At 44.8% G+C, this 27,263-nt stretch overlaps 1 protein-coding gene across 2 annotated transcripts; it reads right to left on the bottom strand.

Moving 5' to 3' along the window:
* Positions 1-568: 568 nt before the first annotated feature.
* SDHA (succinate dehydrogenase complex flavoprotein subunit A) lies at positions 569-27,217 on the bottom strand. Of its 2 annotated transcripts, none has more exons than XM_037062918.1 (15): positions 27,094-27,217; positions 22,391-22,477; positions 21,143-21,304; positions 19,105-19,248; positions 18,428-18,592; positions 17,149-17,297; positions 16,351-16,475; positions 14,105-14,273; positions 13,128-13,323; positions 12,159-12,330; positions 9,520-9,638; positions 4,799-4,910; positions 4,568-4,698; positions 2,113-2,226; positions 569-901 (listed from the first exon to the last, which is right to left on the bottom strand). In XM_037062918.1, the coding sequence occupies exons 1-15, from the start codon at positions 27,154-27,156 to the stop codon at positions 815-817; spliced, it is 1,995 nt and encodes a 664-aa protein (XP_036918813.1). In that variant the 5' UTR covers positions 27,157-27,217; the 3' UTR covers positions 569-814. The 2 variants fall into 2 exon arrangements, with proteins under 2 accessions (XP_036918813.1, XP_036918814.1); XM_037062919.1 differs by having other exon boundaries at positions 22,391-22,474.
* Positions 27,218-27,263: the final 46 nt, after the last annotated feature.

Here is a 27,263-nt window from a genome sequence, read left to right as displayed (position 1 = left end):
CAGATGGTCTGCACTAGGGGATAAGTTCCATGCAGCAGTGGGGTACTGTGAAGCCTCAGAAGGACTGAGAGCAACTCTACTGATGATAAGGAATAACCGACCCCAGGATATATCGTTCATGGAATGCACATATCTATTTGCTTTTTCTTCTTAAAACACTAGAAAAATAAAGTGATGCTCTGGGGGGTGGAGAGAGGGTGCAGGGACAATTAAGGAGGTGAGCTCTGAATACAACAGACTTTGAAATCATGTAAATATTCAACATATTTACAAACTTTAAGAATTTTAAGACAATCTCTAGAACTGAGAAATAGGATCTGCAATGAATGAACGTAACTGCCTTGTTGGATTCCAGAGAAGCTGACACTGAGACAAGAACTGGACCGCTGGTGGCACCTGAAAGAAGTGGGGAGGGAAGAAATCCATTTAAATTCACATTGGTTTCATTTAGTATTTCGTTATTTAAATGCTTCAGGACATATGTTCACACAAGAAACCATTTGTTTGTTAAGAACAAGTAGGAAGTGTTTGTGAAAGTGGGGAGGCAGGAAATCCATTTACATCCACCTCAGTTTGTAACTTACGTTTTATTTAAGAATCCTGCCAACTTTCATTATTTCACAAAAATGAAACAAGGATAAAGGTAAGTGTAACTCTTTTGGCTTTAATTACTGGCAAGTTGCTAACCACTGGGTAGATGATCCCTATTGTGAGGGCATGCCTTCTTCTCTAGAGCAAAGATTTCTCATACAGTTACGTTCTGAACGTGGGAGCTATAATACATAATTACAAAAGCAGGTCAACTCCAGTCTCCTCAGTAGGAGCGAATGGCTGGGGGCACTGTGGCGCAGTCAGACTCGTTTAAAGTTCTGTCGATCACAGGTCTGTATTCCAGCGAGACCTTGAACAGAAGAGTTGGTGGTAAGTTGGGACACAAAGATGTACTAACAGCAACTTTCTTATGCTCTTTTGAAAAATTAACTATAAAAACAGATTTTCAGACAAATATGCAGATACTGAAAAACAAAAGTATATAGGGCATATTTTCAACAACAAACTTGAAAATTATCTAAATGCATAGCAGGGGACTAGCTACGTAACCATGGCAAATCCATGTAGTAGAACAGCAACTAAAATACACAATTCTTGATGCTTTACAAAAATGTCCGAGAAGTAGGTAAAAGCCTGTATGTACTGTCATACTTGAAATATCTTTATACTGTGTTTTCTTCCATTTTTCCTCCTAGTAACTGAGTATCTCTACACACACACACAAAAGAAGTATTTCCAAATGACAATAAAGGATTTATATTTTTTAAATTTTATTTTAATTGTTGTTCAAGTATAGTTTTCTGTCTTTTACTCCCATCCCAACCCACCCACCCAGGATATTTCTAATTGGTGAACTTACAACTGTTTATTTTATTCTTTTTATGCCTTCTGTACTTTCTAACATCAGCATGTATTTCTTTAATAATCATCAAAACCTCCAAACATTACTAAAAACAGGGTTGTACTGAGAGAGGAAGGTCTGATGTCTTCCCATACAACCAGAAAATAGCCTTCGTAAAAAAGTATGAACATGACTGCCTAGACTAAACTACATTAAGTGATGACCACAGAGCACAACTGGCTTTCTAAATACCCAGATAAAAGGATCAAGATTATCCTTACAAGCTAAGAAATGCTTAGCGGTAAACACTTTGGTCCATTCCTAGGCCCTGTACACCCCACCCTGTCTCTGCTCCTCCAAGCATCCCCTGGGCTTCCCTGAGGCTGCTCCCAGGTGGTCTAACCAATGGGAGGGGAGAGGAAAAGCAGGATTTTCCTGTCCCACCCCCACCCTCCATGGGGTCAGGAATCACCATTTTAGACCCTGCCACCAGGCTTTGGGTGCTCACCCCCTGCCCAGCGCCAAGGCTGTGGAAAGCCGGCCCTTCTGCACACCCACCCAGGCTGGATTCTGTTTCCAGGCAGAGAAGCCTGACTGACAGTATCTTTTTCAGTGGTGTCTCAACTTATCAGCAGGTGGCTTAAATCCATGGTGCTTCTCCCAGTTCATCAAATGACATGTGTTTGTGCACATGTGAGCAAACCACATTCCCCACCTACCTTCCCAGTCTGGATATCAACATAGGAAAGGGTGTGCTTCCTCCAGTGCTGCTCAAATGGCTTCTTCTGCTGCCCCTGGATGGGCTTGGAATAGTCATACTCATCGATCCGCACCTGAGGCCAAGAAGGTTAAGTTTATTTCAGAAAACACCACTGACAATTACATTCCCAAGTTCTTAGTACTCTAACAGCAATATAACCACAAAACATGGCAAACTCATTAAAATCATACATGAGAGACTGGTCTGATATAAACCCCACATCCCCTCAACAAGGAGGTCCCACTGTGCTAAGCACACCTTGTTCAGAGAGCCAGGGCCTTCCTAGTCCGTCTTCCAACGTACGTCTATCCCTCTATTATTCCTAGTAAAAACCACTTNTGGATGGGCTTGGAATAGTCATACTCATCGATCCGCACCTGAGGCCAAGAAGGTTAAGTTTATTTCAGAAAACACCACTGACAATTACATTCCCAAGTTCTTAGTACTCTAACAGCAATATAACCACAAAACATGGCAAACTCATTAAAATCATACATGAGAGACTGGTCTGATATGAACCCCACATCCCCTCAACAAGGAGGTCCCACTGTGCTAAGCACACCTTGTTCAGAGAGCCAGGGCCTTTCTAGTCCGTCTTCCAACCTACGTCTATCCCTCTATTATTCCTAGTAAAAACCACTTGTGTACATCTCATCTGAAAGAACACATAGCACGTAACAGGGTGCAACTAAGTACCAGTTACAGGGGAAGGGAGAACCACGATGTACCAGCCCCCAGCCTCCACAGTTACCGGTAAGCCCCTCACTCTGTACTAGCCCATCCCAGATCCCTAGCTGTTACTCATCCCATTTCCACCACAGCTAAAGAGCTAATGGTGGAAAGCCACACAGCCAGGCAGTGGGTTTGCACAGGCAGAGGGTCCAGAGTTCCACCTCTGTGCTTTTATGCACTTAAAAGTTCATCAAATACTTCCTCTCGTCTTTTTACTCTGTACTCTAGGAGACTGCAACTTCTTTCAGCCTTTTTTATTTGAATGCTTCACTCTTAGCAATTACAGTGGAACCTTGGTTCTCAAACTTAACTCATTCCAGAAGGCTGCTCAAAAAGCCATTTTTTCAAAAACGTAGTCATATTCATACTCGCATGTTCTCTCCTCTGTCACCTGATAGACACATGGCTGATCATACAGGTTATCAGCATGAAAGAGTTGTTGGGCCGAGAACCGAAGTTCTGTTTGACAACCAAACTGTTTGAGGTGGGAGACATCAAGAACTGAGGTTTGACTGTAAATCAAAATTTTCAAAATCTCTTAGAGAAGCTAGATGCTGTTAAGCAGTAACTCGCACATGGTAGTGGATAAGCTATACAAGAGCCTCTTCAAATAAAACCCCAAAGATCTAAATACTTGCTATTTCTGTGGAGTGAGGCAAAAGAGAGAGGGGTGGGGGGAGAGAGAGGGAGGGAGGGAGGGGGGAGAGAGGGAGGGAGAGAGAGAGAGAGAGAGTGTGTGTGTGTGTGTGTGTGTGTGTAGGGGTTGGGGTGGGGCGGCAGAGGCAAGTGAGCCACAGCACATTCTCTCCTAAGCCTGTAAGGAATGGGATGTGCTCTCCCAGGGTGAGTGGGTTCTGACTGAACGAAATGAAGCCTCCGTTGCAGCCACAGAGCTGCCAACCCACAGAGAAGCTTTCAGTCCTTCTGTACACAGGACAAATGTGCTTACCAATTTCTTCCATCACCCCATGCAAACAGCAAATCTAGTTCAGCCCCAACTGGTGAAGGGTCAATTAGTAAAATTTCACAGTAAATCAAGACCCTCTTGCTTAGCCAATCCCCGACCCACCCTACCTGGTAGGCTGGCAAGACTGTCAGAGACCCCACCATTGTTCTGGACCCAACTCTGTGCTTGTCCAAGAGAAGTGGCTCAGGGCTTGCTGATGTCATTCATCTTTAAGTGACATTTGCCCTAAGCTCCTCTGTTCATGACTTTTTGCTCTGATAAGCTGAGTGCTCTTTTCTGGAAGAATCTGACAAGTATGCTCTATATAAAAATCAGCTTCTTTAAAAAAATAGTGGTCCCTAGATGAGGCCCCATGACCACAGTCCCCGAATGATTTACTCATCATTTTTAATCCCTAAGGTAGCATTTTCTGGCAACAGTACTCAGGTTGCAGGCTAATCTTCACCCTAGTGAGGAAAAGTGCACTCTGCCTAGAGATGCCAACTCGTGGCAGGAGATGCTGACCCAAAGCCAGAAAAAAGTTATGTGGTACAAATACAGTGAGAACACAGGTGTAAACGTTACCAGGAGGAAAGAAAAGGCAAGGTTCTCAATTCACTTTTCTCATTTTACTCAAAATGAAGTAAAATGGGGAGAAGCCACAGGGTCTGTCAGGGACTGAGTGATGCCCATGGGGAGGACACCGGGTGCACAAGAGTATGTCAGGAAGGCGCACCTTGTAGTCTTCCCGGGCATGGGCGCCACGTGACTCCTTCCTGGCCTCTGCTCCATAAATGGTCTGAAGTGCACAGAGCATCAGGTTCTGCAGCTCCAAGGTCTCTACCAGGTCAGTGTTCCAGACCATTCCTGGGGACACAAAAGGCACCGTGAGGGACAGATAGGGTGGGGCTAAGTCATCGCTGAACAGGACATCCTAACCGTGTGCAGGGGCCTAGGGCCTGCTCACCTCTGTCAAAGGTCTTCACGTGCTTTAGGTCTCCGTAGAGCTGGGTGATTTTCTCACAGCCTTCCTGCAGGACGCTGCCCACACGGAACACCGCAGCATGATTCTGCATTGACTGTAACACAAAGTGACCCAGGAGTCGTTTATCCACACATAGAAGCCATGTCAAAAACTGCTGAACCTTCAGATTTTCTTCCTTTGCATTTCATTTTTTGTAAAATATTTATATAAATTAAATAGAAAAACTAAGAAATCCAGACTGTGCTTATTACTCTGAATTTTAAACTGAAGTGTTTTTTTTCATTTGTGAGATACTCTCAGCAATTTTCAAATATGCAATACAGTATTATTAACTACAGTCACCATAATGCACATTACATGCCCAGTTATTTTTAACTGGGAATTTGTACCCTTTGATCCCTTTCACTCATTTTGCTCACTCCCTACTTCTGGTAACCACCAATCTGTACTCTACCTATGAGCTCGGTTATTGTGTGTTTTAAGGTTCCCCATATAAGAGTACATGGTAATTGTCTTTTGTTGACTTACTTCACTTAGCCTAACACCCTTCAGGTTCATCATGCTGTACACACGGCAGAATTGTCTTCTTTTTTATGGCTAAATAATATTCCACTATACACACGTGCCTCACCTTTATCCATTTATCTGTCAACATTTTCATGACCTCCCAAACTGTAAATGCTGCTGCAATGAAAACAAAGGAGCATGTAGCCTTTCAACTCAGTGTATTTCTTTGGATAAATACCTAGAAGCAGTATTGCTAAATCAATAGTAGTTCCATTTTAATTTTTTGAGAAACCTCCGTACTGTTTTCTATAGTGGCTGCACTAGTTTACAGTCCCACCAACGGTGCACGAGGATTCCCTTTCTCCACATCCTTGCCAACAATTCTTTCTTATATTTGATAGTAGTCACTCTGACAGGTGAGAGGTGATGCTGCACTGTGGTTCTGACTTGCATTTCCCCGCCCGACTCTCTGATGATGACTAGTGTGACGCATCTTTTCATGCACCCGCTGACCACTCCTATGTCTTCTTTGGAAAAATGTCTATTAGGATCTTCTGCCCATTTATATATCAGATTTTTTTGCTATTAAGTTGTATGAGTTCTTTACATATTCACATATTAGTTCCTCATTAGACATATGATTTGCAGTTATTTTCTTCCATTCCACAGGTTGCCTCTTCATTTTGCTGATGGTTTCCTTTGCTGTGCAGAAGCTTTTTATTTTGATGTAGTCCCACTTGTTTATGCTTATTTGCTTCTGCTGTCAGATACTAAAACTCATAGCTAAGATCGATGTCAAAAAGCTCCCTCCCTGTTTTCTTTGGGCTTTATGGTTTCAATTCTTACATTCAAGTCTTTAATTCATTTCTGAGTCAGTTTGTGTGTGGTGTGAGATAGTAACCCAGTGTCATTCTTTTGCTTGTGGCTGTCCAATTTTCCCAACACCATGTATTAAAGGACCTGTGCTTTCTCCATTGTAAACTCTTGCTCCTTCATCATAAATTCATTGACCATACAAGCATGGGTTATTAATCTATTCTATCCCACTACTCTGTTCATCTGTTTTTATGCCAACACCATACCTACTGCTTTGATTACTACGGCTTAGTAATATGATTTGAAATCACAGAGTGTGGTATCTCCAGTTTGTTCTTCCTTTTCAAGATTACTGTGGCTAGTCAGGGTCTTTTGTGGGTTCCATACAAATTTTAGGATTATTTGATTTATGTGAAAAATGCCATTGGAATTTTGAATGGAAATTTGCACGGAACCTACAGATTGCTTTGGGAAGTATGGACATTTCAACAATATTAATTCTTACTATCCATGAGTACAAACCCTCTCTCCATTTATTTGTGTCTTTAATTTTTGTCATCCATGTGTTATAGTTTCCAGTACAGAGGTTTATCATCTCCTTGGTTACATTTACTCCTATGTATTTTATTCACTTTGATGCAAATATAAATGGGGCCATTTTCTCAATTTTTCTGAGAGTTCATTATGAGTATATAGAAATGCCACAGATTTTTCTTTGTTGATTGCATATGCTGCAACTTCAGTGACTTAGTTTATTAATTCTACTTGTTTTTTGGTGGAATCTTTAGAGGTCTCTGCATATAGTATCACATCATCTGCAAATAGTGAAGTTCTACTTCTTTCCTAACTTGGATACATTTTAGTTTTTGTTTCTTGCCTGACTGCTCTGGCTAGGACTACCAGTACGATGTTGAATCAAAGTGGTGAGAGCGAGCATGCCTGTCTTTTCCTAATGGTAGAGAAAAGCTTTCAGCCTTTCATTGTTGAGTATGATGTAAGCCATGGCCTTGTCATTTATGGCCTTCATTTTGTTGAGATATGTTCTTTTTATACCCTCCTTTGTTAAACTTTCATCATAAATAAATGTCATGATTAAGTTTTGATGAAAGCTTTTGATGCACGGTGGCAGAAAGGGCATAAGCTCTCCACCCTCAAGTACCCAGGAGACAGCAGCTCCAAGAGGGCTATGGGGCACCTTCTCACCCCTCACAGGGTCTGGTGTTAAATGCCACCCGAGCCAGCAGATGCCCCCCTGGTGATGCAAACTAAGAACTGCTGAGATAAAGAGGTGGGTGCTGAGGAGGCAGGCTGTGATGAGGCCTGGGGACCCTCACTGCTTGCTCTGCTGGTAATTCTGTAGAAGCGCCTCACACAGGAAGTGCCTTCAGAGCTTTACTGTTCATGCTTGTAAGAAATGTGATATGAAATAAACTTGAAAATTATTTTAGCATGAGGAGAAGCAGAATCTGCCTTTGTTTCCTATCATTTACTGCATGACTTTTCATCCCTCTTAAAAAACTTCTTTATCATATGCTAAATCCCAGCATGAACCCAGAGGCTTATTTCTGGATTTGATTTTGTTCTACTTACCTAGATGCCTCTTCCTCTACCAATATCACACTAATGTAGTTTTATAATTTAATTCTATTTAGGCACATCACCTACTTCCTTAGAATGATATACTGCTCTAATGTCAGTTTTTCATTTCAGGAAGAGCAAATGAAAAAATTGTCTTAGAATCTAGTTATTTTTTTCACTTCTTCAGTAGTCTGGTTTTTTCATACCCTTTTTACAAAGGATGAAAAGGTCAGGTTTATCCAAGGCCTTTGCTGACTGCGCTGAGGATGAGGTATTTATTAACTTCTGAATGGATTACTGCAGGAAGAAAGCTACTGATTTTTGCACATGAATCTTTTAGCCAGACAACTTACTTCACTGTTGCAGTTTTTATTAGTTTTTCGGTTTATTGTCTTGGAATTCTTAGGTAATCATATCTGTAAGTAATGATAATTTTATCTATTCTTTTTAATACATAATTTTCTTTTTTGTTTCCTACTGTATCAGATGGAATCAGCAGAAACAAAAACAAAACCCCCGTCCACCTCTCAAATGTAAGTGCCACAGTGTTGACTCTGGCATCTAGAACCCTGCCCCTGGCACACGGTACCTGATGGGAATGCCTCTAGCGCTTCCTACTTCAAAGTCTCTATTGGGTCTGCCATTTCCATCACATGTAACACAACGGTCATGTCAGTCCTCGCTGGCCCTCTACCCTTGCCCTCAGTATCCTACAGAAGTCCTGCAGAATATCACTTAACTGGTTTTCCACAAGCACACTCCTGTTCCTTCACTCACGCTTTTTTCCTCACCAGGCCGTGAAGCCTCCCTGAAGCCCAGTCTCACCTGCAGACAGAAGTCACATGGCCATACGCAACTTTCTTTTTTTTTTTTCTGGTGGTATCTGTGTTATGTGCCACTAGACCCCTTTCAAAAGATGACTAAAACAAGGGCCTTCTTTTCAGAAAATGTCTCCACACAAATTCTTGCAGATAATTTTAGGTGGACAGAGATCTCATTCATGGACCGAGAATCCCTGTATTAGAAGAGTTTGATAGATTCCTAGCTATTTCACGTATCACATTCATTGATCTAAACCTGTGTTATCCAATGCAGTAGCCACTAACAGCATATACCTATTTACATTAAAATTGAAATTACATAAATTTAAAATCCAGTTCCTTAGTCAGACTGGCTACATTTCAGGTGCTCCACAGTCACATGTGGTCAAAGATATGGAACGTTTACCCCCTTGTAGAATGATCCACCAGACATGCTGATCTAAAAAAGTAAATACTCTGATAGCCATCGATGCACATATTACAGTCCCAAGAACGATCCACGCTCCCCTCTTCCTGACTTTGCTTACAGGCACCAACGGCCCGGTATAAAGGCATTTCCCAGAGGAAGCTAGGTGTGACGATGAGGTTAATTTCTCAATAATGGGAAGTGCTGAGCTTAGAGGAAGACTGCGAAAAGGAAGCTTCCAGCTAGGAACTGAGCTCACACCTTTCACTGTCCCTCCTCCTTCAGGCTGTGACATTACAGGGTGGCCAGAGGCGGTGTGAGGGAAGAAGCCCGCGTGCAAGCACCCTGGGGCTTACGAGGAAGGCTGAGTCTCTGATGCTGTGGAGTTGCAATTACTGCCCTTGGCCACTACCTCCAGCCTTCTATGTAGAAAGACATGCACTTTTACCTTATATAATCTCATTTTTACTCCTACTTGATACAGCAAGGAATATGTCCTTCTGCTCTTTACACCAAACCTCAGAGCAAGGCTATCGATGCAACCAGTGTGCTCACCGCAGAGTCCAGGTTCTTACCTTCTGCATGTTGAGTCGTAGTTCTGACGTTCTTATGCTTCCATCAGCAAATCTCAATTTGTCAAGATTCGTGACAGACTCCTCTCCAGCATTTGCTTTAATAGGAGGAACTTTATCTCCTAAAAAAGGAAAGCTAGAATTTAACTTCTGAAAAACATTGAGAAAAACCAGATGAAATGAATGACACCAAATGTGTATTACAACCTTTTAGGAAGTTTGAAAATGCACCTGTAACTCCATCTGGACCACCCTATACCTGAGGAACCTTCTGCTGACTTGGGGTCAAAGAGTAAACACAAAGACAAAATTTCTGGCAAAGAGTAGGTGTCTAGTAAGTTTTAAACAAACTAAAGAGAAAAAACCATCTTTTAAGTTTAAAAATGAGATTCATGCAAACAGACCTTGTACCACTACTCTCTAGTAAGGGGAAAAGTGGCATCCTTTAGGACAGCGGTTCTCGGCAATCTACCCACCCCTCCTTCCCCCTCACTGGCCTGACCAGCTGTGTTTATCTCCCACTGATTCTAAACTTTATAGTCACTTAACTATACCTCGAGGTTTGCTATTCTCGACTTTCTAAAAAGATAAATATTTTGAGGATTTTTAAGGCTTTTTGGGGAAGGATATTTTTTAAATGCATTTTCTTCAGCGTGTAACACATGCAGGGGGTATGAAGTGCAGGAGACAAAGGTCCGCAGATAAAGCAGGGCACTGGCCACTCTGTGGTCTCCCTGAGCTCTTCTAGGTAGGCTGGTGTTCTGTCTGCTTTTGTTTTTAGTGTTTCAAGATATTATCATTTAGTCCTGGCTGATGTAGCTCAGTGGACAGAGTGCTGGCCTGTGAGCCAAAAGATCTCCAGCTCAATTCCTGGTCAGAGCACATGCCTGCGTTGTGTGCCAGGTCGTTGGTTGGGGGGCGAGAAAGAGACAACCGATCGATGTCTCTCTCACACATTGCTGTTTTTCTCCCTGCCTTAAAGTCTTTTAAAAAATTATCATTTAGTAAAATTGACTGTTTTCTAGGTACACAGTGTCACACATTTTAATACACATACAGATTTCCCGTAACCACCATAATTAGATACAGAACAGGGTTTAATGACATTAATATTTAAAATATTCATATTTTGAGGGAAGTATTGGTACAAACATTTCTCCTTTCCTTTTTGGACTTTCAAAAGTCGAAATATAACTAAGGTCCAATACCAGTTTTAGTGCAGAGTTTTGCAGGTTTGGACAGGGAGATGCACAGGCCCCACCGGAAGCAGGATAAAGTCCCTGGCAACCACGGATCCCTCTCAGTCCCTGGTTTTGCCTTTCCCAGAACATTATGTGTACAGACTCATACAAATGCAGTCTCCTGAGCCTGGACCACAGAGGCTAACACATCTGAGATTCATTCACGTTGATGCACATACGGGTATTTGTCCCTTCTCATTGCTGACTTAAGAACATTTTAAGTGTGCGCTGATCCTTCAGACATGGAAGTATAAAGCATGCTTCTGAAGTTTCCGTTCTCTCATTTTCAAAGAAAGGGAACCTTAAGTTTTCTGCTTTGCTTTGGAAGATTTGGCATCAGGCTCCATGGCAGGGAAATGAGCACCAGATCTGGAGTCGGACAAGGCGGATTTAATTCCTGCCATTGCAACAAGGACGGGAGACAAGGTCCCGCCCGCCTCTGTGTTTCAGCCTGGAGCTGTGGACAGAGCATCCAAGTGTCTCTGAACGTGTAACTGTCCTTTTTGTTACGTACATCTCGATACCTGCAGATACAAAAGCGGGCAGAGCATCTTGCTACGCTAAGGGTTACATTTAATTAGTGGTTAGCAAGACTGTACTGTTCTCACAGCATCACTTTCACCAATTTAAAATCTGCACAAACATCTCTGTTCGATAAAAACAGTGACACCGATAATGAACAGTTCACACCCGTGAAATGCAATGCAGAGTCGGGGCCCAGGGACCCCTCCAGTCTTGCCTCGGGAAATGCGTCTCCACCTCACACTGCTGCTCTGGACGCCCGAGGAGAGGCAACCGAGGCCAGGACCCTCCGGAAGGCCAGAGCAGCTACCTGACCAGTCTCAGTGGTGCTAAGTGTAGATTTACACTTTTATACACAGTGTTGTTTTCCTCTGCAGATATTTAAAGTTACCACAAGGAGAAAATCACTGCTTAACACCTATTCTATTACCGAAGGGGGAGAGCCGTGACCCCAGCCTTCGTTTTGTTTGCAATCAATCATCCCTTCCTCCTTTAGTTACACTTTGTTTTTAGAATGGTCTGAATTGTAAATTACTGTTCGGTAAGTACCAAAAAGGTATGTATTTGCTTATACTTGTGATTTACAATATCTCACCACAAGCAATTTATGTGAAGCAAGTAATATGTGATAAACTTCCCATCCAAATAACAATTTCCTAACAGTGATGTTTCTATCCAAACAGAACATATCAATTGCAAAAAAGTTTTGATCAAACATGTTACCTTCTTAAGTGTGCTGCCATGTAAACCTCTGAATCTGTTTCCGCCCTTCCAGGGGAAAACCAGACTGCCACTGTATGGCTAAGCAAAACCCCAATTACAGACCTTGACTTTGTAAACTTCTGCCCCTGAAACACCAGCTACTTGTAGAAAACATACCGGGTCTACAGGACTCTGCAATACTCAGGGCACACGCCCGGCCAAAGACGACCAAGTCCAAAAGCGAGTTTGCCCCGAGACGGTTGGCACCGTGCACCGAGGCGCAGGCAGCCTCCCCGCAGGCGTACAGGCCGGGCACGACCTGGTCCTGGCCGTTCACATGCCTCAGAACCTGTGGGAAAGGAAGTAAAGGGGAAGAGTGCAGTTCGCATCGGCTCTTCCCCACAAGGAGCTGCCACGCTGTATGTCAGAGCAAGGACAGGGTCTTCTCTCGCCTGCAGGGAAACCTCTGAACCTATCTGCCCAGCCTCCTCCCTCTGCCTGGGGACACTCGGTTACCCCAGGCCGAGGTCAAAGGACCCTGAACGGCAGCACCTGTGATTTCAATCCCACAACTAGTTCTCATCAGAAGCCTCAGCTATCACCTGACTTGACTCCCTTTATTCCCACCCTCTGATTGGATTCAGGTGAAGGGAGCACAGCAGGGTATGGGAATATTAAACTATGAGGTGGAAGACTTGAGTTATAACTCAGATTTTTCCAACTTATTACTCATTTACGAAGTGAGAATACAATTCTAATCACCTCACCTGAGAAGGGACTACAATAAAGTGATTGCAAAGCTCTTTGTCAACTGCAAACCACCCAAACATATTAATTATAAAGAACATACAATTTACAAGGTCACTGTAAAGTAATTAAGATCATAAAGGAAAAAACCGTAAGTTATATCCATGACTATTTACTAAGGAGGGATTGGCAAATACTCAGAATTGTTATTAAGGAGTGAATGTAAAAACTGGAATATTAAGTAAGGGCTTCTTCTGCTCTCTAGTTAACAGCAATTTAAAGAAAGTTCAGCCAAACAACAGGCACTTTTTTGAGAAAAGTAGGTGCCTTTTCCTCTAAGATCTAAAGGGACAACTGTAAGGCGGGCCCATGGTCCCCATCCTCTTCCCTGCTGTGTACCTGCCCCTTGTAGTTGGTGGGAATGCCACCCATGTTATAATGCACAGTGGGAAGGACGGGGATCGGCTCCTTGGTGACGTCCACACCTGCAAAGATCATGGCCGTCTCCGAAATGCCAGGCAGGCGGACGGCCAGCTGCTCTGGGGGCAGGTGGTGCAACTGCAGGTAGACGTGATCTTTCTCCGGGCCACAGCCTCTGGTCAAAGAGGACAGTACAATGTAAGTCAAAGAACAGTGGTTACAGAAAGCATGACATGAAATCATCAAAGCACACGAGGCTCCCCAGCTTTGACACTAAATAAAACCCAGTCATCGTGTCTTTTCTAAGCACCTACTGTGTGCAGGGTGGACTCCAGATGCTGGACACAGCCATGAACACCATGGACAGACACACTGGCCGCACAGTTTGCTATGCTTTTCTTGGGTACTGCATTTGAAAGTCCTTTTATGCCAAATATTCCAAAATCATTTGACTTCTCATTTTTGACACAAAAATGTAAAACCTCCAAAGGCCATACCAGCAGATAGTTGACGTGTCACCACAGTAAGGAACCTAAAGCTGCCTGGTTGAAGAACAAACAGCCCACACTCCCTGAAGGTACCAAAATGGGGGTTAACACACAGTAAACAGCACAGGCTCAAACACCACCTTACCTCTCTGGTACTGCCTGACTGTCTCCACCACACACTCACACTCACACAGACATGTTCCAAAGATCTGAGAAAGATTTAAATCAAACCTGCTAAACTTCTCAAAGTGTAACTCTTTAGAGAAACATAAACTAACAGACGACAGCCAGAAGCAGCACAGGCAAAAGTCTGCCTGCTGACACAGAGGTGGGGGTGGGTGCTGAACTCACACAGAAGCCACACCAGCCCATGTTAAAATACAGACGTGAACAACGGTCACCGAAGAGAAAGGAGGCAGTGCCTGCATGCACGTGCACTCAGACACCTTCGGTGATAGTCGCACAGACCTTCCTTCACGGATTTCCAGAGTCATGGACCGAGAAACGACATCTCTGGAGGCCAGGTCCTTTGCGACTGGGGCGTATCGCTCCATGAACCTCTCGCCTTGACTGTTAATGAGAATGCCACCTTCTCCTCGGCACCCTTCCGTGATGAGACAACCAGCACCGTATATGCCTGCGAAGAACCCAGTTAATGAAATATTTATAATCTGACAATGCCAGGCCTGTGCAAGTATTTCCTGAAAGACATTTGGGGGGAGGATGGTAAAGGGGCGTCAAAGAACATTAAAGTCAACGGTGTAAGTAAGACAACAGAAAAGTTAAGGAATAGTAAGCAGGAGGTTTCTGGAACAAAGGCACTGATAAAACTGTAGTGAGGAGGAAGGACAGCTACCATGGACGATGACGCAGCCCTGCTGAGTACTGATTTTTCACTGCATTTTAGCCTCTCAACACAACTAAGTATATGTTACATATCTCAGGTTTTATTTTCATTTTTTTAAGATTTATTTATTTGTCTTTAGAGGGGAAGGAAAGGAGAGGGGGAGAGAACTATCAATGTATGGTTGCCTCTCGTGCATCCCCTGCCAGGAACTGGCCTGCAACCCAGGCATGTGCCCTGATTGGGAATCGAACCGCGATCGTGTGGTTCGCAGGCTCGCGCTCAATCCACTGAGCTACACCAGCCAGGGCTTATTTTAATTTTTGAACACCCTGAAATTGTGGTGATCATAGGATATATATATGAAAGTTTGTATCTAAAGTATACCACCCAAGACAGGTAGCTCAGTTAGTTAGCGCATCACCCCTATACACCCAGGTTGCAAGTTCAATCCTTGGTCAGGGCATGCACAAGAATCAACCAACGAATGCACAAATAAGTGGAACAAAAAAATCAATGTTTCTTGCCCTCTCCCTTCTCTCTAAAATGAATAAAAAAAATAAAATAAAGTAAAAAATACCAACAATGGTAATAATATATAGTTAATACTGACACTGTACTTGCAAGTGATTCCAAGTAATATTATCCTCAGTTTCAGAGAAGGGCAATTGAAGCTCCGTAAGTTGCCCAATACTCCACAGCTGGGAAGGGCAGAGCCCAAACTCACACCTGGCAACACGTGAGATCTGCTCCCTTCTCCTCAACTTGGTCCTCGATGTAATGAAAATGAGGAATGCTAAGTCACGCTCCAGTTTTAACAAAGGAGACAGATACATAATGTAACTGGACAGCTAACACTTGCATTCACACACCACGAGAATTACCTCGCTTTTAAAATGAGAATATAAACTCTTACATTTCACTTGCCTTTCAGTGTTCCTACTTTCAATGGCCTTTCTTCCAATGGTTTATTTCTCACACACTGAATAGGAAGCATGAGAAATGGAGCTCTAATAAATTACAAGGGGAATTAAAAGTCTGGTTCGGACTAGTAATTATAAAACCACCTAATGCAATGTTTAGCTTCCCTCCCTGCCAGGGATCAGGAAGAACACACTGACAAAGAGCAAAGAGAAAACACAGGTCTAGCTCTTAGCACGGCAGCCACTGCTACCGTGTGTGGAGTCTCCTGGGCTGACAGACCAGAACAGCAGCCCAGAAAGAAAGGTCAGGATGAGACTGATCTCCCAAGAGGCAGATTCTGAGATTCACTTATGGAGGGATAACTGCTCCACAATCTCTAACCTGCCATCCCAGGCGAGACTGCACCTGTACGGTCTGAATCCCACACTTTTAACGCCCGATGACCCAAGGTAAGCTCGTCCCCGCCATGACCGGCAGCCTCCCTCATCAGCACCTCACGGAGCCCTGCACGTCAGAGCTACACCCTGATGGCACTGTCACTGTGGCAGCCTGATGCTGTCCCCACAAACTGAAATATGCCGGTGCCACTTTTCTGGTCACAGGTATCCCCCTTGCTCTCAGGATATTCACTCAGTGAGATGTGACTGAGGAGCTACCAGGTGCCAGGTACTGAGAACACAGCAGTAAATGACAGAGACCTCCCCTGATTTCTGCTGACAACCCAGTGGGGAAAGGGACACTGAAACAACCGTTGCTTTACAACTGAGCACACCTGGGCAAGGTGTAGTTAAGACGGGTCCTCTACTGCCCCGGGTAAAGCAGGGAAAGTTTACGAGGAAGTGACAAGTTAGGACCGAGAGAAGAGGCCGCGGGACAGTTTCTGCAGGAACCGCAGAGGAGCATCCACGGGTACTGAGTGCTGCAAAGACACGGAGCCCCTCCCTACCTGTGGGGTGGAACTGGACGAACTCCAAGTCCTGGCAGGGGAGGCCCGCCCTGGTGATCATGGCGGTGCCGTCTCCGGTGCTGGTGTGGGCAGACGTGCAGCTGAAGTAGGTGCGCCCGTAGCCTCTGGAAAACAGACAAGCCGGCCCAGAGAGGGTGGTGACTGCACACAGCGCCCCAGCAGAACCTCCTTTCTGATGGCACTGAGTGGACAGCAGCCCATGCAGCACCGCCAGGGCTGTGCTCCCCACACACTACCCTGGACAAGTGGGAGGGGGGGCCTGGGAGAAGGTTCTCTCACTGGTACTCTACCACCTGTGTGAAGTCTGAGTGATTTCGCTTATGATAAGCATATATCACTTTGACAATGAAAGTTTTAAATGTTTATGGATTCACCTTTTTAAGGGGTTAAAATAACAGATTGATGGTATAAAATGGAATTTACATATTTTCATCACGTGAACAAAGAGCACTTATCTAACCAAAACACTATTCATTAAAGCAATAGTCTCATTATTCCCAGTGTCATGTGACTCTCTAGGCCTCAGTTTCCTCAAGGGTCCTCCCCACTGCACACTGATGATAAGACACCTTCTTACCCACCGCAGAGGCGGGTGCTACTGCTGCCCCCTTGAGAGAGGAGGAACCGAGGCTGGCAAAAGTGATTGGCCTCAGAGGCCAAGAGACGGCCTGTGTCTGAACCACATGTCCAAAATGCCTCTGCTTTTATCAGGATTAAAAAACCCTGAAATTCAACTTCTTTACAGAGAAATTACACGCATTAAAATCAGATTCCTACCCAGTAGCTATAACAGTGTTCTTTGCTCTTATGCGATGGATGGACCCGTCTTCTATGCACAGCGCGATAACACCGCGACACTCTCCATTCTCCATCAGGAGATCCAAGGCAAAATACTCTACAAAATAGCTGGTATCATACCGCAAAGACTAAAAACAAACAAACAAACAAACAAATAAATATTCCACCTTTTCGACTGCATGTAGGGCGTTAGGCCAACATTTAAGGCAATGCTGCTCATGTGAACAGGTTAAAACCTGGTATGGTGTGAAACAAACGGATCGGGTGGACCCTGAGAGTCCCAGGCTGGAACCAAGTTGCAGACACCCACACTCAGTGCTCACCGGGAGACTGACACCAGGAAGCAAATGGGAATGTGCCAACACATCCCTTCTTTCTACACGTCCTAAGAGGTGTTCCAGGCTCTCTGGAGACACATGTGGCTTGATGCCAGAATTGGGCCCACCAACCACAGGTGTCGACTTAGGCTTGGCTGTACTACATGGGAGCTGATAGCCACACGCAGCCACTTAAATAAAACAAAACATTCAGCCCCTCAGCACAACAGAAACATCTGTGATGGCCACACGTGGTGGGAAGCTGCTGGACTGGACACCAAGGTAAGCATATTTCTAGGGCAGCAGGATGTTCAATAGTGGACAACAACTGCCCACACCCTGGATCTGATGGCCCCCTCAGCTCACGAAAGGGTCTCTCACACAACTGTCGGCTTCTCAGGTGACATACAATTCTGTGGGATGAGCAGGGCCTGTCACATATTTATCAACACACTTGGCCAGAAAAGCCACTGGTGTCTAACACTTGCAAATCAATGGCCTGTACCATTTGTAAATAAGAATTCAGAACACTGATTATTCTGAATCAACATTACTCAGAGTATTGCTTTTTTGGCTGTGTCAAAGTCTGCCCTGATTTTCCAGTGATGAGTAGCCCTCAAGCCTTGGTCCAGTTTTAACAATTAAGTATTAAAACAAATCAGTTCGTGAACTTAGAGGTGGTGAAAGGGCCTTAAGATGCGCTCTCTGCTCCTATACTTTTGGTGTGAGAGGTTACAAAGTTCAAACCTGGTATGTAATGATGATCGATTTAGTTTGCTAAAATAGGTTCTTTTCTATTCACCATTACTACACATGGCCTACCAAGTGGTTCTGCTGCTGCTTAAGGCACTACACCTTAAGCTGACACTCTGATACATCCCCAGGTGGCCTGTCTCCAGCTGATCCCCACATGCTTGTCCCACCACCCAGGGCAGCCTCACCCTTCCATACAACGTGTGTAGCAGTGAGTGGCCAGTGCGGTCGGCCACGCAGCAGCACCGATGGGCCTGCCCGCCTTTCCCAAACTTGAGGCTCTGTCCACCAAAGGCCCGCTGATATATCTTCCCATCCTCGGTTCTGCTAAATGGCATGCCATAATTCTCCAGCTGTGAAACAAAAATAAACACCTAGTATTTTTTTTAATTGTATTTATTTTTTAGAGAGAGGGGAAGGGAGGGAGAACAGGGGAGAAACATTAATCCATTGCCTCTTGCAAGCCCCAAAGTGGGAACTTGGCCTCTTGCACACCACCAAGTGAGGAGGACCCAGCCCACAACCCAGGCATGTGCCCTGACTGGGAATCAAACCAGCGACCCTTCAATTTGCCGGCCTGCACTCAATCCACTGAGCCACACCGGCCAGGGCGCACCTAATGCTTTAAAGGAATCAAGACACTCATGGCTAATTTACTCCAAGCAACTTCAACCTAAATCTGCAAACCCAACACTAATATATTGCACAAAAACACTGGCACGTCAGGAAAAAGAAATATTTCCGTACTAAATGAATGGCTGATAACAGAAAAGACTTCCCTCTTTACACGGCTTGTCACCACCCTTACTTATCAGCCAACCACACTTGCATCAATACCATCAAAAATAGACTGTGAGGATGTTACCTCAACCACGGAGGCAGGGGCCTGCTCTGTCATGTAGTGGATGGCATCCTGGTCCCCCAGCCAGTCAGATCCCTTCACAGTGTCATAGAAGTGCCACCTCCAGTTGTCCTCCTCCATGTTCCCCAGAGCGGCATTGATTCCTCCCTGGAAACAAACACAGAGCAAACTTAGTAGCTACAAATGGGAGCCCCACAGCACCTTCCAGGCTCATCTCTCCACGGACCCTCCCCAGGAACCAGAAGTGGAGAAAGCCAAGAACTTGTGAGGTAGCACTTCAGGACAGATTCTAAATCATGCCTCCTCCCCTTGCCTCCCCTTGCTAATGATGTGGGCCAAGTCATTGCAACCCTCAGCCTCGGTATCTGTCAACAGGACATGAAGCTGAACACCTTGAAGAGTTACCTGGAGAACAAAGTGAGAGGTTACATGTGCAGCGCTTCTCACCAAACCTGGCACACGAAACATACTCAACAAATCTGGGTGATTCTGTGACAAAACGTTCCTGACAGCATTCATGGGCATGTGTTGAAGATGAGAAGTACTGCCAAGTGACAAACTCCAAACTCAGAGTCACCTCCCCATACCCCTACTTCCTTTTGCTGTGCATGGTCGCCACCGTGTCCCCACTGCCTCCACCCCTCAGAGGCACAGAAAATGCAGCTCAGGGACAAATGTGAGGCTGGCCCTTTTCCTCCCCAACTTAAAACTGGATTCCTCGTCCTCTTTAGATTATGTTTTTTACATAAGGCACATTTCCTAACTCACCTCGCTCTTTTCCAATTGTTATTCAATCGCAACTTTGGAATCGAGCACACCCATGTTGGAATCCCTTCCCCACTTAGTGTTGCTGTGCCTCAGTTTCCCAAGTTATGTGTCGGGACAAACTGAGTCACTGGCAGAGTGAGGAACCTTGCTACTCTCTTCCTCCCTCCTGCAACCCCTCCAACTGCAAACCCAATGCAACCCCGATACAGTATGTTCAGTATCAGAGAAGTAGCAGACCACAGAAGTCTGGCATACAACAACACAGAAATACTTGGCCCGGTGCACGCATAAATGCTATTTGTGGTATGGCTGCTGTTGGTAAGAACCAGGGCCACAGGCGCCTTTTCTCCCGGGCATTCCTAGAAGTGCTCTTTGGACTCTCCCGGGCCCCCACTTGTCTTATCCTTCCAACTACACCTCTTTTCTCAGAACCAACATGCAAGTTAAGCTATCCTTTCCTTATTCTTTTTATTTTATTAATACTGCCCTACCTGAACACTTTTATTTCATATTATTTAGGACTATTTGTTTGCCCTTTTCCTTTAAGGCAATGGATTCTCCAGAGGTATATATTTATTCTTTAGCTCACAAAACATAGCTTAGAACAAAGTATCTGGACAGCCTAAAGAACGCTGCTGGGCACTGAATGCAGACTGTTCCAGAGTACAGTGGCGTATATGGTCCCTGGGAAGTCACCACACACTCTGTTGTCTCTATAAAGAAGAGACGGTCAAATATGATTTTGGAACACATCCTGTATGCAGCCTGCACACACCTACAATGCCAGAACGAAAGAACAAAGTTATGAAACCACTGAGTAACTTCTCCCTTACTCTTGTCCTCTCCCCCAAATCCAGAGCCACTGTTTCTCTGTCCTGCACATTCATGTCATCATCAAAGCTCATCGCCACCACGTTTAATGGGGATGCAGCAGTAACCACCAGATTCAGAGCAGACAGAAAACAGGCCCACAGACAAGCTCATTTCAGATTGGTAAGTGCAGTAAAGAAAATTAAACCAAGGAGAGGGGAAGGGGACTCAGTGGAAGGGTCACAGAAGCCCTGAGTGTGACCAGAGCAGAAAAAGAGCGACAATGTGGCCCCATGCAATGGGAGTGGGGGCAGCGTGGGCAGAGATCCCTAAGGGAGCGAGGCCAAGTGAGTGCAAGGAACTCAATGGGAAGGCCGTCTGTGGCAGGAGGCTGCTCAGGCAGAGGCTGCACTGCAGGTGCCTCGCAGGTGCCAAAAGCACTGGCAGAGCCCCCTTTTCTTACCTGGGCTGCCACAGTGTGGGACCTGGTGGGGAAGAGCTTTGTAACACAGGCTGTGTTAAACCCTGCCTCAGAGAGGCCAAACGCAGCTCGCAAGCCTGCCCCTCCAGCGCCGACCACCACTGCATCAAATTCATGATCCACTACTGGGTACTGTGTAGAAATCTGGAAAAGAAAAATTTATCAGTCTATGGCCCATTCAACTAGGCTGAACACATAGACTGTAGCTACAGTGAAGGGCTTAAAGGGAATGAAAGAAGAAATACAAAAAGCCAAGTACTCAGAAGGCCTCTGCCCTGCGTGAGGCTGAATACCAACAACTTGCAGTCCTGAGATGCGGCGGGCACACCCTCCGTGGAAGGGGCCAGCCAGCTGTACCCACACTGGGTAGAGACAACTACCCTGTGGAGCTAGAAAACCAACAGTAGTTGGAATGCCGAAGACATAAAGGTGCACCTCCAAGCAGGGGGCTGTAGACACAAAGGAAAACACCAACACAATCAAAATGCCAATTCTAAAGTTGGCTTTCCTTTTTAATTATCGTTTATTAGTCTTCTTTTTTTGTACCTATATATAGACACATACATATGTATTATGTATACACACACACACACACACACACGAATCTGAACTTAGAATGTAGTGCAGATCACACTTCTCCATTGTGATCTGCGTGCTTCCCACAAATATGTTAAAATTAAATGTTGCTTTCATTTAGATAACTGTATTCTAGTTCACGTGCCTGACAGAAGAACCAAGGACCACAACTCTACTCCAGGCCCACGTTTGCACTGTTGACTGAGAAGGTGCCAACGAGTATTCAGTAATTACTGTGAGGTCATGAGAAGAGAGCCTGGAAGCAAATTTCAGTGTCTTTGGCAGAGAGCGGGCAAGCCCAGGGAACGCCAGAGCCCACACGGTCCCGTGTGGGGCGGGCGTCATCATCCGCCACAGCACACACTGTGCATCTGTCATTTGTCTTTCACGATTTTGTTGTTTCACTTGTTTAAATTGTATCTGGTTTATAGATACATCACAACCATAAGAAAAAATGGTAATATCTACCATTTACATTTGTACTCCAATTAAGTATTAACTACAGTAAAAAATAACCTGGGCATACACTGGAATGAGAATTTTTCCTTTAAGTAAGACCTGTGTATTACTCAAATACAGTAAAAACTGGTATAGCTCATTACCCATCTAAGCCAAGAAAATCACTTACAATGGAATAAGAAGCCAAGAACTTACTGAATCTGAAACCTTAGCAGATGACCTCTTATTCCCATCAACAGTGAAGTGAAAACCACGGGGTCCCGTCTGCACTGCTGCCGGCTGCTGCGGAGACAGATGGAAAGCACTAAGTGTCTTGAAGGTATAGGAGACTTGTAGTTAAAATTTCCTCTGCTAAGTTGTTAAGCTTCTTATGTACTCAGGCGCTCCCCTTCACCTAGAATCCTCACCCAGGAGTCTGCACTGAACCCTGAAGGGGAGGGCAGGCACTAAGGACTGAAGCAAGCCCACAGGGGACTTGGCACTCTAGGAAAAGCCCTTCTAGGTGAAGCTGGTTTCCAAACAGGATACTGACTCAGGCAGGTATACTTTCACATTAATTTCTTAATTTATGTTATATAAATGGACAAGGGGAAGACATCCAGGTTGTCTAAGCGGTAGTTTTGCAAACAAGAAAACACTTTTATTGAATCCATCATAACCCTCTTCATACTGGAGCTCCACCCATCTGTGAGGCTTTGTGGTTCATCGGGAAAGGCGTGGGACCTTGAATCAAGAAATCAAGGCTCTGGAATAGGCTCTACTGCTTGCTGTGACACTTAGGCACCAGTGCCGTTATCCCTTCACCGTACAAACCACGATCCCAGGTCCAGACATGCTCACAGTCCTGCTTCACCACTTGCCACATCTGCACCAGGCTCCAGCCACACCGCCTCCCATCTGTCTGCACCACAGAGCCATTCCCTCTGCCCGGATGCATATCCCTGGCCTTGCCCTAGAGAACCTCCACAGTTCTCCAAGTCTCAGCTTCATGGTCCCACCCTATAAACGTGTACCCGAGAAAACTGGTCCTAATGAATTCACTGCTGAGCAGGAGAGGCAACATTCTTTATATAGCAAGAATGGCCATGAACTTAGCGGATATGTCTTTCCATTCTGAGGACTTCATATTAGTAGACTATAAAATAAACCAATGAGTCTTAGAAATTACAGAAGGAACAGCTTTAGGAAGTAAGTACATTCAACAGTGACAAAGGGGCATGTAAGAGACGCCTTCAAGTATTCTGCAATTTGAAGAGATGTTATTTATTCTGTGGGTTAAACAAATTATCCTGTGGTATAAACGAGTGGGAATTACAGGGGAGAGAATTTGGCAAAACATGGTGTGAACTCTAACTGAGCCGCTGTAAAGTAAACGGCCGCCCCTGCAAGATGAGAGGACCGTGGCCAGGACTCAGCGCCTCAACCTCCTGTGAGGCCAAGTCGGATGTGGCTCCTACCTTTAAAGCTTCTTCTAATCCTGAGACCAAATGATGACTGGCAAAATATCTGAGTTTATTTTAATAGCTCCAATTACAAAGTAGTTGTTGTATTTTTAAAGAACTGGCCTGATAAGAACAATATTCTTAAAATGCCCAATTTATTTTTAAGCATACTTGTTTTTAATGACATAGCCAATTCAGTGATTTCTTTCAGGAAATTAATTAAAAAGAACTAAAAAGAACAAATATTCCTCTGCTTTAACCTTTTTAAATGGTAAAATCATATTTTAACAAGAAATGAAGTCATTGAAAGAATTTTAATACAACCATTCTTGAAAATGTTATAAAGTTCAATGTAAATATAGGTTATAGTACCAATAAAAACAGTACATTCTGCAATATCAAATTAAAACAGAACAGTGAGATTTCCTAGGTAACTGTGATTTCTTGTTTGGATATTCACAGTGAGTAAACAGACACACACCTAATTTTGTAACTAAATCTGACTGGAGTGGGGTGGGAGGATGACTGTGGAATTTGGAGAGTCCAACTGTAGCCCAATTTCTGCCTTTAGATAAAACGAATTTTGTGTCATTCATTAATCTAATGTTTTTTAAAGGGAAACCATCAAACACTGTCTAAAAGGACAACATGAAGAATAGGGAAATCTACCTAAAGTACAACTAAAAGGCACTCACTCACACCTTTTATAGCATCAAAGTACAGGTGACTGGATTAACGGGTAAAAGCGAGAACAAAGGAGAAGGGCAGAGGGTGATATCCCCGATCTGGCAGAGTGGGGAGTCCTCATCTAACAGAACACACGGGACTTGGGTCTGCCTGCTGGCTCCAGATTCTGCACTTTCCCTACTATCTAAGGACCCCCAAGGGGAAAATAATCTCTGGAACTCCAAATTTAGATGAATATCCAAGTTATACATCAAAACTGAACCACAATTATTCAAGTGAACCAGGGAAAACATCACACACAACACAAAACTCTATGCAACTGGCACTTATGCCAAGAAGCAAAACAACGTAATTCTAGACACACCATTAAAACATTCAGAACAATACATACAAAGAAATTAGATTGGGTAAGGGTCTCAAGGTCCGGGCAGTTCTAAATGCTATTTCTTGCTAAATGTTGTATAATATAGCACAATATTTTGCAGATGCAACAGTGAACAGGATGAGGAAAGAACTCAGACAACTGATAAATGCAGCAACTGTGAAGAAGAAATCAACATGTAATTGAGCAAATAATATATATAAGCAATGGCTAAGCCTCCCTTTGGGAAGGCAGGGATTTGGAAACTAAGCCTGAACCCTTTCCTTTACTTGCTGTAAGTAAATAAAACTACCTTGCCACAGCCACTTCTGGTTTTTGAATCGAGTACCCCAAGCACATACCTCAAGTCTGGTAACAAATCCATCTGAAGCGATCAGTTAACCAACAACTATTTAAGGGCCTCGGTTTTACTTTCCCTTTCCGTTAAACTATTTGGAACAGTTGTAAATGGTGTCAGTGCTTTAGCATGATTGCAAAGGTAAAATGATTGCAATGGTAAAACAGGTTTGATCATTTTGTCACTTGAAAGCAGTTACAAATACAAAAATGACTTAGAAACACCGCAGAACTGTACAAAGAAAAATTCTCTGTGGCATTTATTCAAGTTATCCTCAGTGCCTACCTTCTGTGGACATTTCTTGGCACCATAAATTTCTTTTTTTTTATTGCGCCAAATTGATGCTTTTGTTCTTGCAGATCTTAACTGCCAATAAATATATTGCTTGGGGGCAGGATTTCCATTGGAAAACCTATCTTCATCAAGATAAAAAGATTTTAGAAACCTAAAATCATCTATCGCAGGCCCACCTTGTTCAATTTTACTGTCTCCACCTTGCCACCATGTTTACAACCACCTAAACACAGGACGGTGGAGAAGATCCAAGGAGAAAATGGAGGTCAAGAGCTGGCAGCTAATAGCTGATTCAACAGAGATCACTTCCAACCATGTCCGTACCATAGGTTTCCACATGAGCTCTTGTGCTTAGAAACTTACTCACTTCCAGCTGGGAGCTCAAGCCAGAAGCCAGAATTCCAGTTCTGCCTGGGTAAAGGATAACTTTGGTTTTCATAAACTGACAAAGGGTGTATGGTGGGGGAGGGAGTTCCACAGGCTGGAGGGGGTCTTTGACCGTGTAAGGAATGCTTGCGCACCAGTCCGGTTGAGGAAAGATGTGTCAGCCCTTTTCCAGTCACCACCGGTTACCAATCTGTCATTTCACTTAACTAGGAAGCACTCTGAGGTTTGTTCATGTTTGGCGGACTAAAAATACCCCATGGAACCCCAGACTTCACTTGGACTCCATACCTAATTTCGCCTTAAGAGCCCAAAATGGAAGTGGCCGGGCGGGGTCAGTAAACCCGTTACAGTATTTAAAATGCTTTCCGCTATTGGCGGGATGGGATGGCTGTCTAAACCCTCTCACATTTAATGTAATTTTTAGTACATACTTCTCAAGGAGAAAACTGCAGGTTCAATGTCCACACTGTTGAATGCCTTGGTTCCTCTTGGAACTTCTAAGCTGTAAATTACTAAGTAGGTGGGTGAACAATTTCATTTAAAAGAACCAAATGACCAAATCCTCTACAATTTAGTGTGTTTGCGGAGACCGTGAATTGCCGAGTCTGAATAAGTACTAGTATGGAGTATGTCTGACAACCCAGCACGGAGAGCTCAGGAAAGCTAATCCTCCACCGACAGCGCAGGAAAACAAATGTCCCAGCGTCTCCTCCCAATTGTGGTTTTTCAGTCATTGCGCTGAAATTCTTCGCTTGATTTTTAAAAGTGTGCACAAGGACACAATACGAAATCCAAAATGAAGGACCTAAACTTATTTGCCAGGCCTCGGTCTGTACTTTCTCGAAAAGGGGCCCGGTTTTGCAAACAGTTGTAAGGCAAGCTGAGGTGCGACTGTTAGGCGTTTCCCCACCTCGCCTCGGGCAGCAAGGACACAGCCCGGCCGGGGGCCACAGGCTCGAACCCCACCCCGCCACTGGCCACCCCATCGCCCCACCGCAGAGCTGCGGGGAACGGACGGGACAGCCCCGTAGACGGTAGAGAGAGTAGCCTACCCTGCCAGCCTCCGCGATCGCGGTTCTGCCTCCATCCCAATTCTACTGACGTTTTGGGATTTCGAGGCCCCGGGCACCTACAGGTCGCTACCCGCCTCCTCTTGATGTTCACGTGCCAGGAGCAGAGACCGATCACCTCGGCCCAAGCGTGCAGCCACATCCCAGGGAAGGAGAGTTCCGGGGAGGATCGTGACCTTCACCCGGACGCGGCCCGACCGAATTCGGAAAAAGTCTGGCGCGGCCAGCAGGGACCTTCTGCCCCCACCCGCTCCGCCCCAGCCCAACCCGAGTCAGACCTGCCCGTGATGCCGACTCACCGCCCTGTTCAGCGCCAGGCGCCTGGTGCGCAGCAGCTGCGACACAACCCGAACCCCCGACATCTCTACCCTCAGCAACGAACTGCTACCACCCCACTGGTCCGGCCGCGCCTGCGCACCTCGCCGCGCCCAGGGCCGAGGAAGGAGGACACTGCGCCTGCGCACCACCC

The sequence above is a fragment of the Sturnira hondurensis genome, unplaced genomic scaffold, assembly GCF_014824575.4.
Source record: "Sturnira hondurensis isolate 20B ecotype Veracruz unplaced genomic scaffold, ASM1482457v3 Scaffold0014384, whole genome shotgun sequence".
In the NCBI taxonomy this organism is placed as follows: Eukaryota; Metazoa; Chordata; class Mammalia; order Chiroptera; family Phyllostomidae; genus Sturnira; species Sturnira hondurensis.
The sequence above is the reverse complement of the archived record's forward strand: the minus strand, read 5'-3'. Positions and strand labels throughout refer to the sequence as shown.